Below are 21,868 nucleotides of genomic sequence, written 5' to 3'. Positions count from 1 at the left end.
TGTCAGGCTGCCATCCTTGCTGCGTCACTACCCTCTGGTGATTATCAAGGAACACCCCTCAGGAAAGGTGGTTGCCTTTTCTTTCCTGTGAAGCTCCAGTAATCTAGTTTTTGCCGAACAACTGGTAAGAATTTTCTTTCACTACAGGTTCCAGACACCCTTGGAATTGTTGGGACTTAAAAACCCAAACTAGCAGCATTGGGAATGTGGTTGGTGGACCCATTAGAGCCATAGAGAGTTGGTGGTGGGGGGGTTGCTCTCCCAATCCCAACCTGGCTAGTTAGTCCCATAACTTTACCTGGAGGTTCTTTAGGAACTTGGACTGGCCCATGGATGGGCCGTTTTGCTTAGTGCTAGATATTTGTGAGTGGATATGGAGATGCATTTTTCTTGGGAGAAGGTCCATAGCTTTCACTATATTTTCAGAGGGGTCAAAATCAAACCCATTGTTGGTGAGTCTATTCCAACTCATAGCAATAGCAACCAAAAAAACAATCCAACTACCACCTTAAGAGTTCAGCACCGAGGCAAAGATCATGGCCTTGGAAGTCAAGACAGTACAAAGTCCAGCCCTGCTACTTCCTAACTGAGAAGTTAATTGTCTCGCCTGAGCCTTGATTTCCTCATCTTTAAAGAGGGGGATAAGTACAATTTGTAGTGGTTGTGACAACAAAATGAGATTATGTAGGTAAACATGCCAATAATGAGATAATACATGTATAATATACATGTGCAGTATTAATGAGACACATATATATGGGTGGTGCAGTGGTTAAGCACTCAGCTGCTAACCAATAGGTTGGTGGTTTGAACCCATCATCCACTCAGTGGGAGAAAGATGTGGCAGTCTACTTCTGTAAAGATTTACAGCCATTGAAACCCTGTGGCACAGGTCTACTCTGTCCTAGAAAGTCACTATGAGTCAGAACCAACTTGACAGCCATGGGTTTAGTTGAGTTTGGGTGACATACACACACACACACACATATTAATGAGATATACAAATATATGTATTATTAAATATATTTTTACCTAGAAGCCTCAAAACGCCCAGTCCAAGTTCTGATTTCTTCTCTTCACCCAGGATTTATGATCTTGACTGGGAACTCAAGTTTCATCTCTCTCTGCCATTGAGCCTAAGACAAAAGACAGCCGTGGAGGGGTAAGGGGACACAGGGCTCTGAGGAAGGGGAGGAGAAGTATCTTCTCAGAGAATATTTTGTTACAAGTTGGAGCATAGTAGTGACCTGAACTCTAGGGCACTTGCCAGCTCTTGTCCTTGGGGAAGGGCAGTTGCCTAATTGCCATGAGCAGGATGCTACCAAACTTCATTGCACCAAGGGACCTCCTCAAAGCAGGGCAGTCCTGTTGCTAGGGGAGGAAGGAGAGACGTTCCTGTAGGAAGACTGCTCATTTCTCACCCATCCTCAGAGGGCATGGGAGTGGCTCCAGAAGGCATACTCTTACCCTCTGGTCAAGCTGCCAGTGAGATGCAGTTGGGCGCTGCCTTGAGAAAGTCACTGAGCACTGGACTGAGTAGTGCCAGCTCACGAGGTTCAGCTAGCCTCTCTCTGGGCTTTCCTTTCTCCCAGCTTAAAGGCCTCCTGGAGGTGTGGGTGTTGAGCTGGTCCTTTTTAAGCCACTCCCATCCACAAGCTATGGAAACCCTGGTGGCATAGTGGTTAAGTGCTACGGCTGCTAACCAAAGGGTCGGCATTCAAATCTGCCAGGCGCTCCTCGGAAACTCTGTGGGGCAGTTCTACTCTGTCCTATAGGGTTGCTATGAGTTGGAATTGATTCGACGGCACTGGGTTTGGTTTGGTTTTATCCCCAAGCTCTTCAGTCGACCTGCAGGTTCTTTGTGCAAGCTTGCCTCTGCCCTGTCTGAGGGGAGGAGGAGGTGAGATCCTAAAGATCCATGCCCAGGGAAGGGCAACTAGCTACCTTATCCTTAATTCTATTCTGTTCACCATTTATACAACACCCATTGAATGTCAAGTCCCAGGGGTGCAAGGATAGGTGCCCTGCACTTCCTGCCCTGGAGGAGGTCACACCTAGTGGCCAGACAGATGAGTAACCAAACTAAAATAAACTAAAATAAAAAGTAGTAGGTGTGAAGAGTCAGCCATGAGAACCAAAAGAAGAAATAATTTAAAATGACTAATTATTAAATTATTAAATTTTTTAATTATTAATAATAATACTCCTGGAAGTGTTTAAGCTTGTCAGAGAAAGTCATATCCCAGCCAGCTTTGAAGGATGAGTAAGAATAATAAGAGTTAATAATTATTGGACATTTACTCTGGCCTGGCATTGTGCACATTCATTATCACACTCTCTTTACTTAGTACCTGTTGCCATTGATTTAATTCCAACTCACAGCGATCCTATAGGACAAAGTAGAACTGCCCCATAGGGTTTCCAAGCAGTGGCTGGTAGATTGAAACTGCTGACCTTTTGGCTAGCAGCCAAGCTCGTAACCACCGCACCGCTAGGGCTCCCTTTACTTAGTACCTGCTATTATTTTCCCAGTTTTACAGATGAGGAACAGAAGCTCAGAGAGGTCAAGAAATTTAGTGTTTCCCGTGGTAGAGGGAGAGTATTCCAAGTACAGAAAATATCGTGAGCAAAGGCCCGGAGGAAAGAAGACACATGGACAAGAGAGGTGCTGATTGTCTGTGTACTACTTGCCACTTTACAAAACACCTTAGGAAATGTCACACTGAATATCAGAAGAACCCTGAGAGGTAGGAGTTATCACCATTCTGGGAAAGCAGACAAAGGTCAAAGAGGCTAAGAGTGGAGTGCAAATTAGGAGCTTAAACCTCCTTCTTCTGAAGATCAGCTAAGTGTTTTGTGTTCATGGCCCAGAAGTCAGGAGGAGATCCACTGAGGAATCCACATCCTCTCACCCCATGGTCCGCCTTTTGGGAGTCTACAGTCTATAGCCATGGAGGAGCTATGGAGTAGTGTTTTTCCATGTGAGAAGTCACCTGACAAGTTGGGCTTTGAGCACTTCACCGAATAAATAAAAAAAAAAAACCCGCTGCCGTCGAGTCGATTCCGACTCATAATGACCCTATAGAACAGAGTAGAACTGCCCCATAGAGTTTCCAAGGAGCGCCTGGCGGGTAAATAATACCCAAGCAAAATTCTGGAATCCTTTAAAAATGAATGAAATATATAGTTTGAATCGGCAATAGACACATACTTAAAAGGTATGAGGTATGTACTCTGTAGCCCAACTTGCTGGCAACCAATCTATCCAGAAGCAACCACTGTGCCAGTGTCTCATGTATCCTTTCAGAGATATTCTGGTATCTTTATTATAGACTGATAAAACACTGTGCCGATAAAACATGAAATCCATGTAAGATACTACATTAATTCATTCTGCTTCGTGTTAAGTGCCAAGGCTGTGCTGGGCCCTGTGCTGGATTCATAGGTAACATACGGTCTAGAGCCCCAAGGGTTTATATTGTGTATTTGTGTGTTTGTGTTGGGAGAGGGGAGCAGGACGCAACAGGTACCAAACAACCATTAGTACAATGGCCCAAACCAAACCCGTTGCCGTCAAGTCGATTCTGACTCATAGCGACCCTATAGGACGGAGTAGAACTGTGTCAGTTTCCAAGGAGCACCTGGTGGATTCAAACTGCCAACCTTTTGGTTAGCAGCCACAGCGCTTAACCACTACACCACCAGGGTTTCCTTAGTACAAGGTACTATATGATAAATGTGGGAGAGTTCCAAGCAATGATGTCCCACATAGTGGCTAGAACTTCTCTAGATTCAGACAGAGTTGGCTTACAGCCCCAATTGTGCCACTTGCTAGCAGTGTGACCCTGCGTAAGTGACTGAATCTCTCTCCGTAAGCCTGTTTTTCCATCTGTTGAAACAAATAATAGTACTTCATAGCCCTCAAAAAATGTTGGCCATTATTATTCAGGTCCATGGTCCTTTATTGGAAATCCACAAAGCTCTCAAAACTGGACATTTTAAAAACAAATTTGGCAGCAAAATGAGATCCAAAGTGAGACTCTTCATACAGTTTAGTATGAATATTCATAAATGTATCCAAATTAGTGTGAGTATTCATACACTTGGCTGCAGGAATATCAATATATTTGGTTACTGGGTGCTGCCCCAGGCCCTACTGAAGGTGTTACTCTAAATTTTGAAAAACATCTGGCCTCAAGGGTTTTTGGGTAAGATTACAGGCCTGTATTCTTGCTGGGAAGAAAAGGGAAAGCTCTTTTTCATCTCAGTAAAGTCTTGAGGAATCCTCCCAGGATATACACTCACAGCCCCTTGTCCTATGTATATTGAAGGATTTCTGGGAAGAGTACTGAGCTTAGTGTCAGGAGGCCTGGTTTTCTTCCCTGTGCTACCACTAACTTTCACCAAGTCTCTCTGGGTCTGTTTCAATATTCCTATGGCAACGCCTAGAGCAACAGTGCTTGACTGTTTAGTAGGCCCTCAATAAACGTGTGAAGTCTCTTTAAAATGAGGTGGCTTTTCATTTTGATTCCGTCCTAACTCTCGGTCCTGTTGCAGGCATGGTCATGGCAGCCTGCCTTTGGTGGGTGAGGGTACAGGAAGGAGGGATAAATCACGGAGCCTTTTGGACAGGAAGTCACCTAAGTAAGTCACCTCATTCAACCCTTAATCTCCCTGAAAGGAACCTGGGTCGGTCTCCAATCGTCCCCCACGGGCATGTCTGAGGCACATTCTCTTTAAGGGGTTGAGGGATATGGTTCTCCCTTCCTCCCTTTTCAACACTTAAAAATAAACTATTCCATGGAATTGGGCTCTCAACTGCACCTACACGTCCTGACACCCCTCAGAACCCATTCCCGCAAAGCGCGGGACCAACGCGAGCCCTAGACCCACGCTCGGCCCGCTAGTTCCTACCCCCTCCCACCCTGGAGGACCGTGGGTGGACGCTCTTGCAGAGAGCCTCTCGCTGGTTGGGGCGGGGGTGGGCGGAGCCAGCGCCGCCAGCGCAGCTCGGGTGGTGGAAAACCAGGGTGGGGACACTCTGGCCCAGCTCTCGGTGGTGCGGGAGCTGGAGGGAGCAGCGGCCGCTCTGGTCGGCGGACGTGCTGCCGTGCAGTCCCGGAAGCGAAGCAGCGATGGCGGAGAGTCCGACTGAGGAGGCGGCGACGGCGACGGCGGGGGCCGGGGCGGCGGGCCCCGGGGCAAGCGGCGTTGCTGGTGTAGTTGGCGTTAGCGGTAGCAGTGGCGGGTTCGGGCCGCCTTTCCTGCCGGATGTGTGGGCGGCGGCGGCGGCAGCGGGCGGGGCCGGGGGGCCAGGGAGCGGCCTGGCTCCGCTGCCCGGGCTCCCGCCCTCGGCCGCTGCTCACGGGGCCGCGCTCCTTAGCCACTGGGACCCCACGCTCAGCTCCGATTGGGACGGCGAGCGAACTGCGCCGCAGTGTCTACTCCGGATCAAGCGGTGAGCCGGGGTTTTTCCTCCCCTAGCCCCGAGCTCAGGGGCTCGACCTTCCCTGCCCCCCACCCTTTTCCACTACAACTCTACCTCTTCCCGCTGCCTCGCGCTTCCCTCGCGCCAGCCCAGCTCCAGGGCCCAGATCTTGCCGAGCCGGAGCGTCGGGATCCGTGACCGGTCTCTTCCCTACCCCATCCCACAAATCCCACAAGCACCAAACCCCCCTCCCGTAACCAAATTTCGACCCTATTCCTGGGCAACTTCCCACGGGCCCTCGGTCTGTCCCGGATACCCTCCCCCACACTCCCATACCTCCCGCCCGAAACCCGACCCTTTTGCGCTTCAGTAACACCCCCTCCCGCCCTCCGCGCCGCCCAACTCCCCCGTTTCCTACCCCAACCTTGCTGTACGCTGCCGGGAGGCCCCACCCATCTGCCTCCCCCCCCCCCCCGCCCCGTCTCCTCCCGAGCCCCGTTTGTAACACACACAGAGATTGTTTTACCCGGCCCCAGACTCGAGCCAGCCGTTCTTTTTACTGGCCATCTCCTCAAACTCCGTCCCATAGCCCTCTCCCCATGCCTAGATGACTTCCCTCATGTACCCGCAATCGTTCCGTGAACCCCCTTTTCAGTACCCTGAAGCTGTCCACTCTCACACCTGTCCAGGAACTCGGGCCTCCCTCCCCTCAGTCTTACTTTGGTTTGTAATATACCACTCAGGACCTTCTTTCCTGTATTTTTTTTCCTCTGGCTCATTTGGTTTATTTTTTCTGAAGCAAATATACCCAATTCAAATATAGGAACAAAAGCCTAAGTCCTTTCAGTGCTTATTTCTGGGATGGCTGATTTTAGATCGTATCATTTAACAGCCCTAAGCATAATACCTGTCGCATAGTGACTTTTAATCCTGAAACCACATTCTGCCTGTTCTTATGCCCCCATCACAAGCATCCTCATCCAGGTATCCTCATCCCCCCACATTCCAAGTGCCTTCAGATATCTACTTTTCAAAGTTGTAATAAAAATTAAACAGTACAATGTGTGTAAAGTACCTGGCATAGTGCCTGACACAGGATGCTTATTGTGATTTCTAATGTGAGAACCTCAGCACTCCTTCCCAACTCCTATACACCTTCAGCCGTTTCAGTCTTCAAATCCTGATACCCCTTGGAGTTTAGCCAATATCTCCTACCTCTGCTGTGCCACCTGTTTGAACTTTTTATGTTCCTAGCCACCCATACAAGTCCCTAGTCTTTTCCGCAACTAGAGCGTGCTTCTTTACATCCTTCCTCTCAACTGCTCTATTCCAGTTTGTGAGACATGACTTTGTTGTTGTTAGGTGCTGGTGAGTTGGTTCCAACTCATAGTGACCCTGTGTACAACAGAGCGAAACACTAACTTTAACCCCTTGAACATGACTTAGATGCTATAAATCTATAGTAGTCATCTTACAGATATGAGGTTCTCATCAATTTCATAGGGTCCCCCCTCCCCAGTCTGAAGAGATTGCTACCCTGTTAGTCCCCTGGGCAAGAAAAAGACCATTACAGTCTTGTTCCCTGCCAGCTTACTTGCTTCGTATGATCCCCTTCCCGACAAGGGTCACTGTGTGGTTATGGAATTAGTTTTTTAGTGGAGTTGATTACGTCTTTCTAGTTACTAAAAAATCTTCATTTAGCATTCTGTGTAGTACCTGGGAATCTCGGAGGTGGGGAGTGAATGAATTGCCATGTGGGAGGAAGTGAGAGTCAATGGGATGCAGCTTTTCCAGGGTGACATCAGATGCCAATGGGATCTCTGATTTTTTCCCTCATCTCTCTACTCTCTCCCTGAGGAAACAATGCCCCTTTGATAATAATTTGCGCTCTGCCTGCCTGACAAGTACTCAGCTGAGGTTTCTCAGCCAACAAGACAGTGCCAACATTTGTGGTACCAAGCACCACTTTCTCGAACCCTGGCCTCATTGATGTGATAACAACTGTCCTGCTCAAGGGATTCCCCTTTTGTCTCCTCTCCCTCACTCCCTCCCTCACCTCCTCTTTGGTGTTATACAGGGATATCATGTCCATTTATAAGGAGCCTCCTCCGGGAATGTTCGTTGTACCTGATACTGTTGACATGACTAAGGTATGTAACTTGGTGGGGGTTGGGGGTTATTGGGAAATTGGGCCCGTAACGTTGGAAGAGCCCAGAGAGGTTATGCAGCTCACCTCTCTGGTTATATAGATGAAGAAATCAAGACCCCCAGAGGGTAAGTGGCTTGCCCAAGGTCACAGTAAGGCGAGCAGAGGCTTGAACAAGATCCCAGGTGTCTGTTATTAGGGTGCTCGTAGGTACTGGTTGGCTTGGAAAATTCCAGTTTATGCCTGTTATCTCAGCATAATTATTAATAGGGCACTTTTTCACTCCCAGAAGTGCTCCAATTGGATGATAGATTATGTGGTCACCATATCCATTGTACCATCCAGCTCTTTCCCCACTCCCCACCTCGCCACACTTGACCTTTAAGTATAGTGCTATAAATCAGATGCAGGGAAGGCTGGGGATGAGGCCAAGCTTGGCTGAACAGTGTTTGCAGTTAAAGGGCCTTGTTTAGGCTCCTTTCCTTACTGATTGCCTTTGAATATCCTTCTACCCCAAAGACCGTTTCTCTCTTGTCCTCCGCAGAAACACAGAGAAAGCTTAGTGCGTGATGTCGAATTCCTCTGGCATAGATACCTAGGTTGCTTTGTCATTGAGTGCTCTACCCTCAGAAGTGAATTTGCACTTAAACTGGTGTTGGGAAGAAATCGGATTTCTTAAATCTAGTGTTGTTTAAATGAAAACTCTCTAAAGTTTCAAATTTCTTACAGTAAATACTCAGATTTTGTATTGTTGGTGTGTCTCAGTTGTTTTGAATAGATTTCCCTTTAAATTGATTTTTTCTTTTTAAATCTTTTTTTTATATAGTTGGAAATGTTTTCCTGGAACATTTTGTCCTCAGTTAAGTACCAGTGTTAATGTGACAGTCCCTGGGGTCCCAGAACTGATGCCAGGTTGAGACCAGCTGAACTTGCTATTCCAAATGTTTGAGGGTTAGAATATAATGTAGGGTACTGCCAGGGCGAGGTACAGACTATAGACTGGGGCATCGGACCCCAATGTCCTTTTTCTTCTTGCCGTTCGGTTTCTGAGCAGACTTAAGTGCCTAGGAGCCTTTGTGTTAAGAAGAAATGCAACTGATTCAGTTCAGATTTTTCTTCCTTTAGAAAGGGAACTCTTAAATACTGTTAAGTAATTATGGCTGGAGGAAGGGAATTTAGTGTTCTAAGGACTGATTTTTTTTTTTAAACCAGTAGTACTGGCGAAAGTTTAGGGAGTGGTCTAGTGGCTCTGAGTGGACCCTGAGTTTTCCTCATTTTTGTTTGTATTTTTGACGCAGCTGGATACTGCCTGAACCCCATCCTTAGACTTCTCCACAGTAGGTTTGATCCTCTGGGGAGGAAACAGATACCATAGACATCCCTCACAACCCTCAGCTCTGCACTGTTACTGGCGCTGTGGCCTCCAGTCCCTTTCCTCTTTCCATTTATCTTACCTTCCCTTCGTACCACATAAATGTAGAATGGAGTTGCATCCTACGCAAGTCTAACCTAGGTAAATTCAAGCATACATATTTAGTAAAAATACGGACTTTTTGGAACTGAAAATGCTAGAGTTGTATTTTAAGGTATATGCTATATTATGTTTTGCACATTGGTTTTTTATCCATTTGTTATACATAGCACTGAACAAGGAAGTCTGCATAGAAACTGCTTTAAGGGAGTTTTAGAAGGGATACTCAAGGGTAATTTTGTCTCAATTCCATTTTTACCTTGGGCTCTAACTTTAGAATGTAACCCCTGAATAAGATGGCACTCCACTGAAATGGAATGTATTAAAATTCCACACATGCCTTTTAGTGTAGTGAGGTTAAGGATGTTCATTCTGCATAGTGAGGATATGGAAGGTGGATATCCGACTGAGGGCCCTGCTTCTGGTGTGGGGAGTAGGTTAAAGCCAGGAGGGTTGGGGTGGGACATCACCTCACAATTTTGAGATGGGGTTTTATTTTGCAGATTCATGCATTGATCACAGGCCCATTTGACACTCCTTATGAAGGGGGTTTCTTCCTGTTCGTGTTTCGGTGTCCGCCCGACTATCCCATCCACCCACCTCGGGTCAAACTGATGACAACGGGCAATAACACAGTGAGGTTTAACCCCAACTTCTACCGCAATGGGAAAGTCTGCTTGAGTATCCTAGGGTAAGAGGAGACTTCTAAGTGGCCAAGTTGGTTGTTAGCAAATAAGTATTCTAGGCCAGCCTTTATCAACCAGGGTTCCCCATCTGAACCACAGAATGCAGTAGTGATCGGAGTGACTGTTTCCTCAATTCTCCCCAGGATGGTACACAAATAGTACCATTCTAGATGCAAAAGAGAGAAGTGAATTCATTACTTACAATGGATGCCGTAGGAAAGTGGTTCTCAAAGCAGAGAATTTACAGAGATGCAGATGCTGGGGGCTTCATCCTAAACCGAACCCAAACCAAACCCAGCCCAACCCACTGCCATCCAGTTGATCCCAACTCATAACGACCCTGTAGGATAGAGTAGAACTGCCCCCATAGGGTTTACAAGGCTGTACATCTTCACTGAAGCAGACGGCCACATCTTTTCCCAAGGAGAAGGCGGTGGGTTCCAGCTGCCGACCTTTTGATCGGCAGCTGAGCACTTGAACCACTGCGCCATCAGGGCTCCTTTACCCTAGACCTGCTGACTCTGGAACTCCGGGGAGTGGAGCCTAGGGGTCTGTTTTCACAGGCCCTCCGGGTGACTCTGGAGCTCACCCAGGTGTGAGAACTGTTCCCTTAGGGCCTTAGGGCTTAATTCTCTTCTGAACAGGCTGAGAAAGGCTGCAGATCTGTGCCATTCAAGACTGGGGGTGTCTTCTGAGTCTTGCAGAGTGGCTTTAGAAGTGGTGATGATGATGACGATATCATGACATTTTTTAACAATTGAATGAGAAATATCTGACGCTGAAAACCCCATGTGTGAAACACGGAAGTTTTGAGTACATCTTGTTTCTCGCTGCTGCTGTGATTTTGCTTTGTGCTTTTCCCATCCTTTCCCTCCTGCCTCTGGGGGTTAGCGATTCAGAATGGGAATGTCTTCTAGCATGTTCTGGGTTGGTCTTTTTAGCATATCTGAATTATTCTGGGGTGAAGAACAAGTGAAGGTTGAAGTTTAGAAAGTTGCCAAAACTGGTAATACTCCTTCTCCTTCAACGCATTTCCAGATTTGTGTGGGGAAAAGGCAGCTGGAACAAACTGGAGACATGGCTCAGTGTTTTAGAACTCTGTCAGATCCAGGGACCTGTTCTGTGATTGTGGCAATCAGGAAGTCCTTAAAGTTGCCCTAGAGAAATCTCTCACCTCATTAGGGTACATAATTGCTGATAGGATAGTGGTTGGGGCCCTGATGGTGCAGTGGTTAAGAGGTATGGCACGATACAGCTGCTAACCAAAAAGGTCAGCAGTTTGAATCCATCAGTTGCCCTTGGAAATCCTATGGAGTAGTTCTACTCTGTCCTGTAGGGTTGCTATGAGTCGGAATTAACCTGATGACGGTGGGGGGAGGATGATGGTATATGTGATTCATAGTGGTATGTGTTATCCACGGACGTGAGGAAGCTTAGGCATTGCTTCTGTATGAAATTTGTTTACGAAGGTGTTTCTGTAGTAAGTTCTCCCTTGTCAGGGCAAATAAAAATATTTTGAGCAGACACCAACTCACAATGGGAAGAGGAGAGACAATATAGTGGGGTAAAGGTGGCCAGAAGTATGTTGAGTGGAAGAGGAGAAACTACTCTGAAACTGAATTTTTCCATGAAGAATCACAAAACAGGAAGTTCTCATGGATTCTTAGTTGACTGTATTAGCTTTATCAGCCTCTTCCCCCTCTCTGCCCCCAAAAAACTATTAGGCTAACTTAATGACAAAAGAAACGAGCGTTTACCCTGTTGCCTTGAATCCCTGAATGTGTGGAACATTACAGAGAGTAAGGTCTAGAGCTCCTGGAGGAGCAGGTGGAAAGGCGCCTCAGAGCACGCTCGGATGAAGTTACTGTTACGCATCACTTACTTGGGCTTTCCTCAAGTACAGCCCGGAAAGGGAAGTGGTCAATTAACGTGAACAAGCCCATTCTGGTTAGGGTATATTCAGCTTCCAGCTGAGGTGCTATCTCTTTAGTTAATTAAGCTAAAAATAAATACTATTAATATTCAAGCTCCCCCTCCCCCCCAACACTTGATCAGGTTTATGAGAGAGGAGTCATTTTGGTATTTCTGTTTATGTTCAGGATGTTTTCCATGTATTTTTTTCAGACCCTCCACAGTCTGGAAATTCTCTTTATTCTCTTCCTGTCCTTTGTCAGAGCTCTCTAGTCTTCAGAGAATTTAACACTCCTTGAGGTCCTGATTTAGAACTGAATTCCTGATCGACAGCCCCACCACCTGGCCTCTAACCAGATGGCTTCAGTCACCTGTGTGCTTCTATGCTCAACTGTTTTGCTTCACTAAGTTCATCACCATGCATAAATAAATAAGCTCTTTGAGATCCACGGAGGTTAAAGTTAAGACTGCCTTAGGAGCTGTTTTCTTAACCTTATTTCTTTCATTTCGGTTGTGGTGACCTTCTCTAGCTACTGTTATTTTTCTGGCCCAAGGAAAAGCTCTTCAAAGTTATCTCCCTTGCCTTACCCTCTTTTCCTTTGTCCTACTTCTTGATATGAGGATTAGGCAGTTGACTGATTTCTGGTGAATTAGGGTGAGACAGAGGCTGGGAAATTCCAGAGTATTAATAGTGAAAGAGAAACCTTGAGTCCCCTGTGATGGTGTTGCCAGGTTCCACAGTACTTGTTCACTGGCCTTTCTGAAGTAGCCTTTCCTGTCTTTCTCTGCCTCACTCTCTTCCCTTACCTGTGATGTGTTTTGCAGTACGTGGACGGGCCCTGCCTGGAGCCCAGCCCAGAGCATCTCCTCCGTGCTTATCTCCATCCAGTCCCTGATGACTGAGAACCCCTATCACAATGAGCCTGGCTTCGAACAGGTAAGGCCAGGTGGGCCCAGCTGTGAGGTGTTGAGTATTGGGTCTTAAGAGACCCGAGAAGTCTGCTTGAGAGAGTTTTTTTTTTTTTGGGGGGGTGTGGATGGGAGGCTGGTTAGATGCATGAGAATGGTCTGTAACCCCTTGGAATAAGAGTTATTTCCATTAATTTGAATTAATCTGTAATGTGAGTCAGTGGAATCATTTGGAAATTAACTCTGAGCCTGGTTTGGGAGGTGTGCAACCAGTGGGTTCTTTGTATGCCTCCGTTCTCCAGTACCTCCTGAAGGTGCTCCCTAATGACTACTGCCAAGCCAGCCATTCTTCTGGGGTTTTGGGGTACCATCACCTGCAGAGCCAAAAGTGTCTTGTCGTTAGCTAGGGCAAGAATATTTTAGTCGACCCTGCTGAAGAAAGGGCGGAGGAAACTAAAATTTTGAGTGGCATGCTATGTGCCAGACACTGCAAAGTATCTCATATATAATTTCTTATTTAATCCTCACACTGCTTCTGTGAATAAATGTTACCCCTTTTTCAAGTGAGGCAATTAAAGATCAGAGAGGTTAATTAACTTTCACAAGAGCACACAGATAAGGGTAGCATCCAGGATTTGTGCTGAGGACTATGATTTCAAAACCCAAGGTCTCCCACTGTTCCAAAGTGCCTCCCTGACCTACTCATGAGCACAGGAAAAAAGTTCTAGTGATAGTCCCAAAAGATAGTAACTCAAAGTAGATGATTAAAACATATGATTTATTTATTGTTACGCTACTGAGGTAACACTGATGTTGATCGTTCTATAGATCTGAACAAGGGGAAATTTAAAAATGAACACAGATTCTTCTCAAACCCTCCTTTTTACACAAACAGCATATCTGATTTCAGGAGTAGGTAGTAATGGAAATGGACCTTTTTGGCTAAACAAGAAGCTGAGGTTTAGGTCTTTCCTTGTTTGGAAACTGAAGAGATGTAACTTGAGGGTTTGGGGTCTTTTTTGTTGTTGTACTTTAGGTAGAAGCTTACAAGTCATGTTAATCTCGCATACAAAATTTTATACGCGTATTGTCATGTGACACTAGTTGCCATCCCTACAGTGTGACAGCACACCCCAGGTGTCCCATGTCCAGCCAGCCAGCTCCTGTCCCTTCCTGCCTTATTCTGCCTCCAGAGAGGAGCCACCCATTTGGTTTCGTGTATCTGCTTTAACTAAGAAGCACACTCTTCATGAGTATTATTTTATGTTTTGTAGTCCAGTCTAATGTTTGAAGAATGGTCTTTGGGAATGGTTTTAGCTCTGGGTTGACATAGCGTCTAGTCTTTTTATGTGAGCTTGAGTTCTGTTCCACGCTTTTCGCCCTCTCTGTCAGGGACTCTCTTTTGTGTTCCCTGTCAGGGCAGTCCTTGGTGGTAGCTGGATACCGTCTAGTTCTTCTGGTCTCAGGCTGATGGAGTCTCTGGTTTATGTGGGCCTCTTGTCTCTTGGGCTGATATTTTCCTTGCATCTTTGGTGTTCTTCATTCCCCTTTGCTCCAAGTGGGTTGGGACCAACTGATGGCCGCTCTCAAGCTTTGAAGACCCCAGAAGCCACTCACCAAAGTGGGATGCAGAACATTTTCTTAATAAGCTTTGTTACGCCAGTTGACCTAGATTTCCCCCAAAACCATGGTCCTCAGTGGGGTCATTTCTTAATATTCCCAAATGTTCTTGGTTCACAGCACCCTTAGTGTCTCTATAAGTTTCCCAGGCTAAGAGAAATACCTGACTGTTCCATTTATAAATAGGTCCAAACAACTTATTTTTTCCTTAAATAACCAGTTACTTACTAACGGGACGTGTACCCGTGTTGGGTATTGCAGTTTCTAAAATCTTGGAATCAGATTGGATCCTGCCACCCTCACCCTCGTTTCCTGCCCCGTGCAGATTTTCATACCCTGCTTCCTTTGTATCACAGCAGCGGCTGAAAATTCAGTTTCACAAAGATGTCATCAGAAGGCATATAGTCCCATTTAATATGAAATCTAAAAGGTACCCCAATCTAGTAGTTTGTGTGATGTTCAACAGATGTTGGGTATTTCTCAAGTTTAAAATAACCACACAATGCCCCTATGATATCGTTTGGAAGCCCCGGTAGGAGGTCTACACTGTCCATCATACGTTCATCATTCGTTTGCATCAGACTTGTCAGCTGCTCTGCAATCATCTGGTGACCCCATGCACAGTGGGGTAAAACGCTGCCTCGTCCTGCACCATCCCCATGATCGGTCGGGTATTGAACCGTTGTGATCCATAGGGTTTTTGTTGACTGATTTTCAGATATAGATTGCCAGGCCTTTCTTCCTAGTCCATCTAGTTGAATCATTGATGGGGCCCTTAGACATGTAAAGGAGTTCATCAAGGAGGCATCCTTCATTTTTTGTCTAAACCCTCCAGACTGAGTCTCCTAACATCATTTATGCCCTTTTCACCATCATGCTGAAATTTGGGATCAAATTATATTCATGGTCTTCTGCTTAATTCTTTGCTGACAGGCATTTCATTTCAGGTTCAGGAAAATTTGATGGATCTCGTTTTCTGGTTTGAGGTTAAATGACCTGTAAAAAAGGATGGGTATTGGTATATATGGGGGAGGCAAATTGTCTCAAAAACAGAAGTGTTGCTCTTCATGGATCCGCCATGTAGTGGGAAAGTATTCTCTTCTTAGTTGATGTGCTTAGCTCCTGGGACACACCCAATACCGGTCTTGAAATCTCCTCCCATTTGCGTTTTCCCTTTGCCTAAACTTTGTGCTTGGATACTATGGTATCTGTCACATTACAGGAGAGGCATCCAGGAGACAGCAAAAACTACAATGAATGTATTCGGCATGAGACCATCAGAGTGGCCGTTTGTGACATGATGGAAGGAAAATGTCCCTGCCCTGAACCCCTACGGTATGTGTCAAGAAGTCCTCTTATGATATTCTTTTTGGAGATTTAGCTGGTTTGCACCTTTGAAGAAGTGCCCTGGTGATGCAGTGGTTGAACACTTGGCTGCTAACCGAAAGATGGGCAGTTTGAACCCACCAGTTGCTCCACAGGAGAAAGGCGTGGCTGTCTGCTTCTGTTAAGATTACATTCTTAGAAACCCTATGGGGCAGTTCTACTCTGTCCTGCAGGGTTGTTATGAATCAGAATTGACTTGACAGCAATGGGAGGCACCTTTGAGGGCCTTTGGGGTAAAGTTCAGTACTGGGGACCAGAGGGAGATAGAGAAGAAGGAAAAAATGTGGTCCGTGCTTTTAAAGAGCAGGTGTGCTGAGGGTTACCAAAGAGGGAACTGAGAGAGTGTGTCTGTCCTTAAAGCAGTGCCAAGCCTGATGGGAATAAAGTACATGCCCCCAGAGAGCCCCAGTATAATGAAGGCCTGGGCATATTAAAAACACTTAACTGGTTTTCAGCCAAGTGAGGTGTATAGCACCTTCATAAAACTCTTAGCATTAAAGTTTATTTCTTTCTTAGTGTTAAAACTAGATGAACAAAATCAAACTCCTGGGAGAATTTTGTGTAAGGTTTGGGCCTAGGAATGGCCTATGGAAAACAAATCAGATTGAGCAAGTCAAGATTTGAAGTTGGAATTCAACTGATCAGTATTATATCCTCTCTTGTTTTTATCATCTCTAAGGTATGAGGAAAATCAGTCATGGGTAGACAGCCGTTCCTTTCTCCATTTTTCTTTTAAAGGTCATTATGGGAGAGCAGTTCTGGGCTTTGAGAATCTAGCTGCTTAATTTGGCATTAAGGTTAGGTGGTGAAGGGGTGACACCTTCCCTTCTCTGCTTCTTGTTTTCCAGGGGGGTGATGGAGAAGTCTTTCCTGGAGTATTACGACTTTTATGAGGTGGCCTGCAAAGATCGCCTACACCTTCAAGGACAAACTATGCAGGTAATGCAGCCCCTGCTGCCAGTTCCAGAGGTCCTGCAGCAGACTGAGTTAAACTCCTCCAGAAGGGTGAAATCCAAGTCTCATAGAATGTCAGCACTAAAAGGAACCTGTGTCATCTGAGGAACTGAGGCACAAAGAAGAGTTGGTTCTCATTTCTTGGCATAAAGTAGGTGCTCAGATGAATAGAATCTGAACTGTCCTGCTTTCTAGGTTGGAACTCCTTCCCTTTTTGGTCAGTAGTCTTTTTTAAGCTAAGAACATTTAGACCCCTCAGAATCTTAGGGATTGGAAAAGTCATCTATTGGGATTGATGAAATCTCTTCCATCCCTAGCTCGGGGGGTGCTTACAGAGGAAGAAGGTTTAGGGAAACGATGGATGGATGTACACTGTCATATGTTGAAAACATAGATGGTATGTTTTCCAAAGACGGTAACTACTTACACATCCCCTGTCTGTATTGGGGACATGTGTTTCCACTTCCAGCAAGCAGGTGGAATTTAGGCTTGATTGAAAGAAGAGATTCTTATTAACCAAACAGGTAAACCCAAATAGATCTGGTTCGTAAGAGAGTGAGAATCCTGTCCTGAAGAGCAGTTCTTATGTCTTTTGGATCATTTACTGGTGGTCTTACTTAGAAATGGAAGTGACTTAGTAATCTCTAAGGCTCTCTCCAGCTCTTCTTGGGCTGTTTCCCTCACCCACACAACACCCAACAGCAGTAGGAGATGTCCTACTTCCTCAGGTGTTGATTGTAGATGGTAGCCTCCCTGTTCTTCCTTCAAGGCCTTCCCACCCATCTGCCACATTTAAGCTCAAAGGTCAAGGCAAGCTCAGGGTGAACTTGTTTCCTGAACCCTTGGTATTATAGAAGATGGTACATACACTAGTTAGTTCCCCATCAGGACTTCTCATTACAGGTATCCAGCAGTACTACCAGCCTGTAGAGGAACAGTAACTCGTGATGAGGGAAGGCAATGGAAGGGCAGCATCTTGGGAGGAGGGGAGTGCGGGAAATGGAGCCAGGGATGAAAGAACGAAGATTTGGAGAATTGACAGCTTCAGACTAAGTGTGGAGTTCAGCCTTTGGGGAATTTAATCCTCATGAGGGAAAAATGGGAGCTGTAGTTGACTGTGCCTTGCATCCACTGGCACCTTGATCATGAGGGTAATGTGTAGGCAGAAGTGCGGAAGGGAATCTATGTGAGAGAAGAGAAATCACTGCTAGGGAGAAAGTCTGCGCTTATGTAAACCCTGGCCACGCTACCTTGCTGCTGTATTCCCCTTGCAGCGTTTTATACTCCTTTTTTTTTTTTTTTTTAATATCCTCCATCCCAACCATAGTTATTTTTGAGACTTTGAGAACAGTTCACCCCTTTCTACAAAAAGTTTGGCGATCTTTGATCTACAATGATAAGGATTAGGGTCGATGTTTGGTGGCCCCGGAGGGATAACCAGAGACCTTGACAGGAGTGGGGAAGAGTACAGGTGCTTATCTGAAAGAACTCCTGAGTTCTAGACCTGCCTATGACCTTAGAAAAACAGATTACTCTTTGAGTATATCGAATAAAGGATAAATTTTCCCTTGTACAGGTTTATGCGGTTAATTATAAAACACAGATACTTAGTGATTACAGCTCTGGCGCCGAATTTCCCTTCCCTGCCTACCTTCCCTTCACAGCTTCCCTCTTCTGCGTATTGGTTTGCTTTTGAGGAATGCAAGAACATTTTGATCTTGGCCCTATGCCACACCTACTGTTTGGGGTAGTAAATGTGCCATAATAATCCTAACTACAAAGATTGTTGTCTGGTGTTAGGGACTATCTATGCTATCCCCTTTTCTGTTGCCATAGCTCAGAAATGAGCATGCTTTTTCACATGGACCCAAGGTACTTTATTTGGGGTGAGGCACCCAGACGTGAATCTTCCATCCCCCTTGTCTCCTTTCCCCCACAGGACCCTTTTGGAGAGAAGCGGGGCCACTTTGACTACCAGTCCCTCTTGATGCGCCTGGGACTGATTCGTCAGAAAGTGCTGGAGAGGCTCCATAATGAGAACGCCGAAATGGACTCTGATAGCAGCTCTTCTGGGACAGAGACAGACCTGCACGGGAGCCTAAGGGTTTAGACCCTGCTCCCCTCTGCCCTCCCCCCCAATCAAGAGTCCCAGCAAAGTCCCTTCCCCCCACCCCAGGGATGGAGAGGCACTGTGTATCTCCCTCCAAATGTGACATCATCCTGCAAGATGGCAAGAATCAAGCGAGCTCGGATCCCAGGGTGTGGGAGTGGGGAGGCAATTCCCCATCTGACCTCCTTGGCTCCAAGCAACTGGGGCCATGTTCATCCCATATCAGGGGCCAGGGTACCTATACAGGAGCACCTAGGGCGAGGGCCTCTGGCAAAAAGAACAACCAACACACCTCTCCACAGGGCCAGCTCCTTAGGGATAGGTGGAGGACAAATTGCAATTCCAAGAGGGAGTGTGCCCAAATGGTTTATGGGGATATCTGGAAGGGAGCTTGGGATGGGGGCTGTCTGTGACACTTAAGCAGTCTGGGTGGTTGTCTCTCTGTCTGTCTTCAGTCTTGAAGCAGGGCTTCCCAATGCCCTTTTCCTCCCTGCCTCCCTCCCCCATCATTTCCTACAGGCCAGCATAACTTTGTTTTTCCTAATTTATAGTCACTGTTCTAGACAGACCAAAGAGAAGGAACAGTGGTGGCATCTAGGCTGCTGATCAGTAAGCTTTACCTAGCACCTGAGCACCTTTCTCCCCTGTCCCCATTCCCTTACCCTTTTCTAGGTTTAAGACAGGAGGTCAAAGTGACTGGGACTGAACCAAGGTCTTGGTAAAGCCTGCACAGGCGCCATAAGAAGCTGAAAATACTGTTTGTTCCCGCAATCACTGATTTGAAAAGTTCCCAGCACAAGCAGCTGCTGTGTGTATGGGATTAGAGCCACTACATAGAATAGTCTCTTACAGATTTTCATAAATACTAGTCACAATGAGGGCATTTCTCTTGGGGGGTGGGGTACAGGGGGAGACTAATGCTAGTCCTATTGTATTTTGTTTGGCTGTCCTTGTGTTTTTTCACCCCAGCCTGTAGTCACCCCCTCCTTACTCCAGCCCCCAGGGACTTGTAGGGAACAAGGGTAGCCAATGGCAGAAGGGGATCTGGGCTGGGATTCTGAAGACTCCTCACCTTCCCCCCGCCCCTTCCCCTTTTTCCCTTCCAGCTGCTCTTTGTCACTGGCTCTGATGGGTGTTTGCCTGGCTATGTTGCTTCTCTGTCTGTACTTAGCTGCAGTGATCCTTTAGCTGGTTGGCTCAGAAAAAAATGCTTTAGGTGCCCTGTAATACTGTAATATACTGGGCATCCAGGGAATCCATTCTTCCCCTTTTTGATGTGTTCTGCCCATACTTTCCAGATTCTTACTGTGTTATGGCTCCCAGTGGGGTATTGGTGATCCACATGACGCAAGGCCTGTCAGTATCCAGCCACCTGTAAGGGAGAGGATAACTTTCACCTGCTCTACCCGCTGCTATGAAGGTGTCTGCCTTGTGGATCATGGGGTCCCCCTGGGGGCAATTGGGGAGGGGGAAATGGACACAGAGGAGAATGTCCTACTTGGGAGGGCAGGAAGCAAAGAAACTGGACAGGGAGTGGACTTGGGGAACCAAAGGTTATCTTGGATACCCAAAGGTTGGGTCTCTTCACATGGAGACTTAAAAAGGGACTCTGCTTGAAATTTCCCTCTTCCATTCCTGGAGCTAGCCCAGGGCCTAGAAGGATGCCCTTGGTCTGTAGGTCCAGTGTTGTCCGTCATCCACTTAAGTGTTCACTTTCAAGTGACAATCCTCTCCTTGGCCCTGCCATGGGCAGAGCATGTCTGGCATCGTGGCCTGACTTTTACACGCCCTAATCTCGAGTTGAGGAAATATATGCACAGGAGTCAAAGATGTCTTTATATCTGACTGTACATAAATGAAGTTTTTTTTTTTTTTTTTTTTCCTTTTTGGTGCAATAAAGTTTGTTTTGGCAGAAGGAGGAAGCGCCTGTGGGTGTGGGAGGGTTTGTGTAAGGGAAGAATGGAGTCTTCTCAGATACACCTCTCACTTGGGACTGAAACTATCAGGGAGAACAAAAGTGCTCAGTGGATTGTCTGGAAGCTGAAAACTTGAGTTACACGGTATGGGAGGAAAAAGGATTTGGTGACAAGAGCTTCTCACCAACTGGTAATGGAAGGACCCATACATTATTTTTGAGTTTACAGCTCTGGTAGAGTCCATGAGAGGGATTCTGTGTTAGCCTCAGTCACTTCCAAGATGATGATTACTAAGCTTTGAGAAATAAGCCTGTCCTACAAGGACAGAGGTGGGCTTAGACTGCTAAGGGAAGGGTGTCTTACAGATAATCCAAGTCACTGGATTTGCAAATTTTTTGTACCAAACCAGTCCCTTGGGAATTTTGCATTCAGACTGAAGATTCTGGGAGCCTTAAACTCCAGCCTCCTAGCTCATCACCACCTCCTCTACTTTCTGTAGGAGGTTCTTTCTGGTCCAGAGGCTTTTCCTCCTGGCCAACCACGTGTAGAACGACCACAAAGTGACCTTGCCAGCTTACACTGCAAAGCATTGAGAGGGAAAGCGTGGGCTCTGGAGTGAGTAGACCTAAGCTCTAGCTGTTGCTGAAGCTAGGTGGCAGCTAGTAAGTTACTTAGATTCCTCACCTGTGAAGTTGAAAGATACCCACTTAATTTTTAAGGCAGTCAAAAAGATTAAATGTGTATATAAAGCCTGGCAGAGTAGGTGTTCAGTAAATGATCTCATTTCCCACCAAGGCCAGGGGACCTGGTAATCAGCATAGGCACTAGTAGGAACTTTGAGAAATATAATGTTGACTACTGGTAGATACCGCTTGCGTTCCATTGTTTTGTTTCCTCCAATCTAGCCACCATTTAACACCGACTTCTACTTCCTCCACACTTGGCCAAATCTGTCATAACCTGTAGCCTCTACAGAGGAAGCTGCAAAAGACTGCACAGTATTTACTGCTCCACTAGGGTCTGCAAGTTTGGGATAAGGAACATTTTATAAGAGGCTTGGATTAGAGGCTGTAATTACCGTCCCACAGCTACAAAGAGAGACTAGACTGTCTAGCCAGGAGACAGGCTTCATTCTCGGCCCAGCTCTAGAATGGGCCTACCTGTGGTGTAGAACAACCACAAGAATGTCCTTGCCAGCCTGTACTGTGCAAGGCATGAGCTTGTAGATTGCCTGGGGAAGTCATTTTAGATGTGTTCTCGCCATCTATGTTACTCAGGTTACCCTTACTCGATCAATGAGGTTTTCTCCAGTAAAGATGCAATGTGAAGGC

At 46.3% G+C, this 21,868-nt stretch overlaps 1 protein-coding gene across 1 annotated transcript; it reads left to right on the top strand.

Moving 5' to 3' along the window:
- Positions 1-5,016: 5,016 nt before the first annotated feature.
- Positions 5,017-21,828, top strand: UBE2Z (ubiquitin conjugating enzyme E2 Z). Its single transcript, XM_049859938.1, has 7 exons — positions 5,017-5,458; positions 7,506-7,578; positions 9,549-9,736; positions 12,468-12,579; positions 15,394-15,506; positions 16,406-16,496; positions 18,451-21,828. The coding sequence occupies exons 1-7, from the start codon at positions 5,136-5,138 to the stop codon at positions 18,619-18,621; spliced, it is 1,071 nt and encodes a 356-aa protein (XP_049715895.1). The 5' UTR covers positions 5,017-5,135; the 3' UTR covers positions 18,622-21,828.
- The last annotated feature ends 40 nt before the right edge of the window (positions 21,829-21,868 follow it).

The sequence above is a fragment of the Elephas maximus genome, chromosome 19 (assembly GCF_024166365.1).
Source record: "Elephas maximus indicus isolate mEleMax1 chromosome 19, mEleMax1 primary haplotype, whole genome shotgun sequence".
NCBI lineage: Eukaryota > Metazoa > Chordata > Mammalia > Proboscidea > Elephantidae > Elephas > Elephas maximus.
This window is presented reverse-complemented; position numbering and strand designations above follow the sequence as displayed.

Excerpts from the sequence above, each read along its gene's own strand:
- UBE2Z (XM_049859938.1), top strand. The coding sequence starts at position 5,136 with ATGGCGGAGAGTCCGACTGAGGAGGCGGCGACGGCGACGGCGGGGGCC. Across the intron at positions 5,459-7,505 it reads TGTCTACTCCGGATCAAGCG|GGATATCATGTCCATTTATA; the intron begins GTGAGCCGGGGT and ends GGTGTTATACAG. Across the intron at positions 12,580-15,393 it reads ATGAGCCTGGCTTCGAACAG|GAGAGGCATCCAGGAGACAG; the intron begins GTAAGGCCAGGT and ends GTCACATTACAG.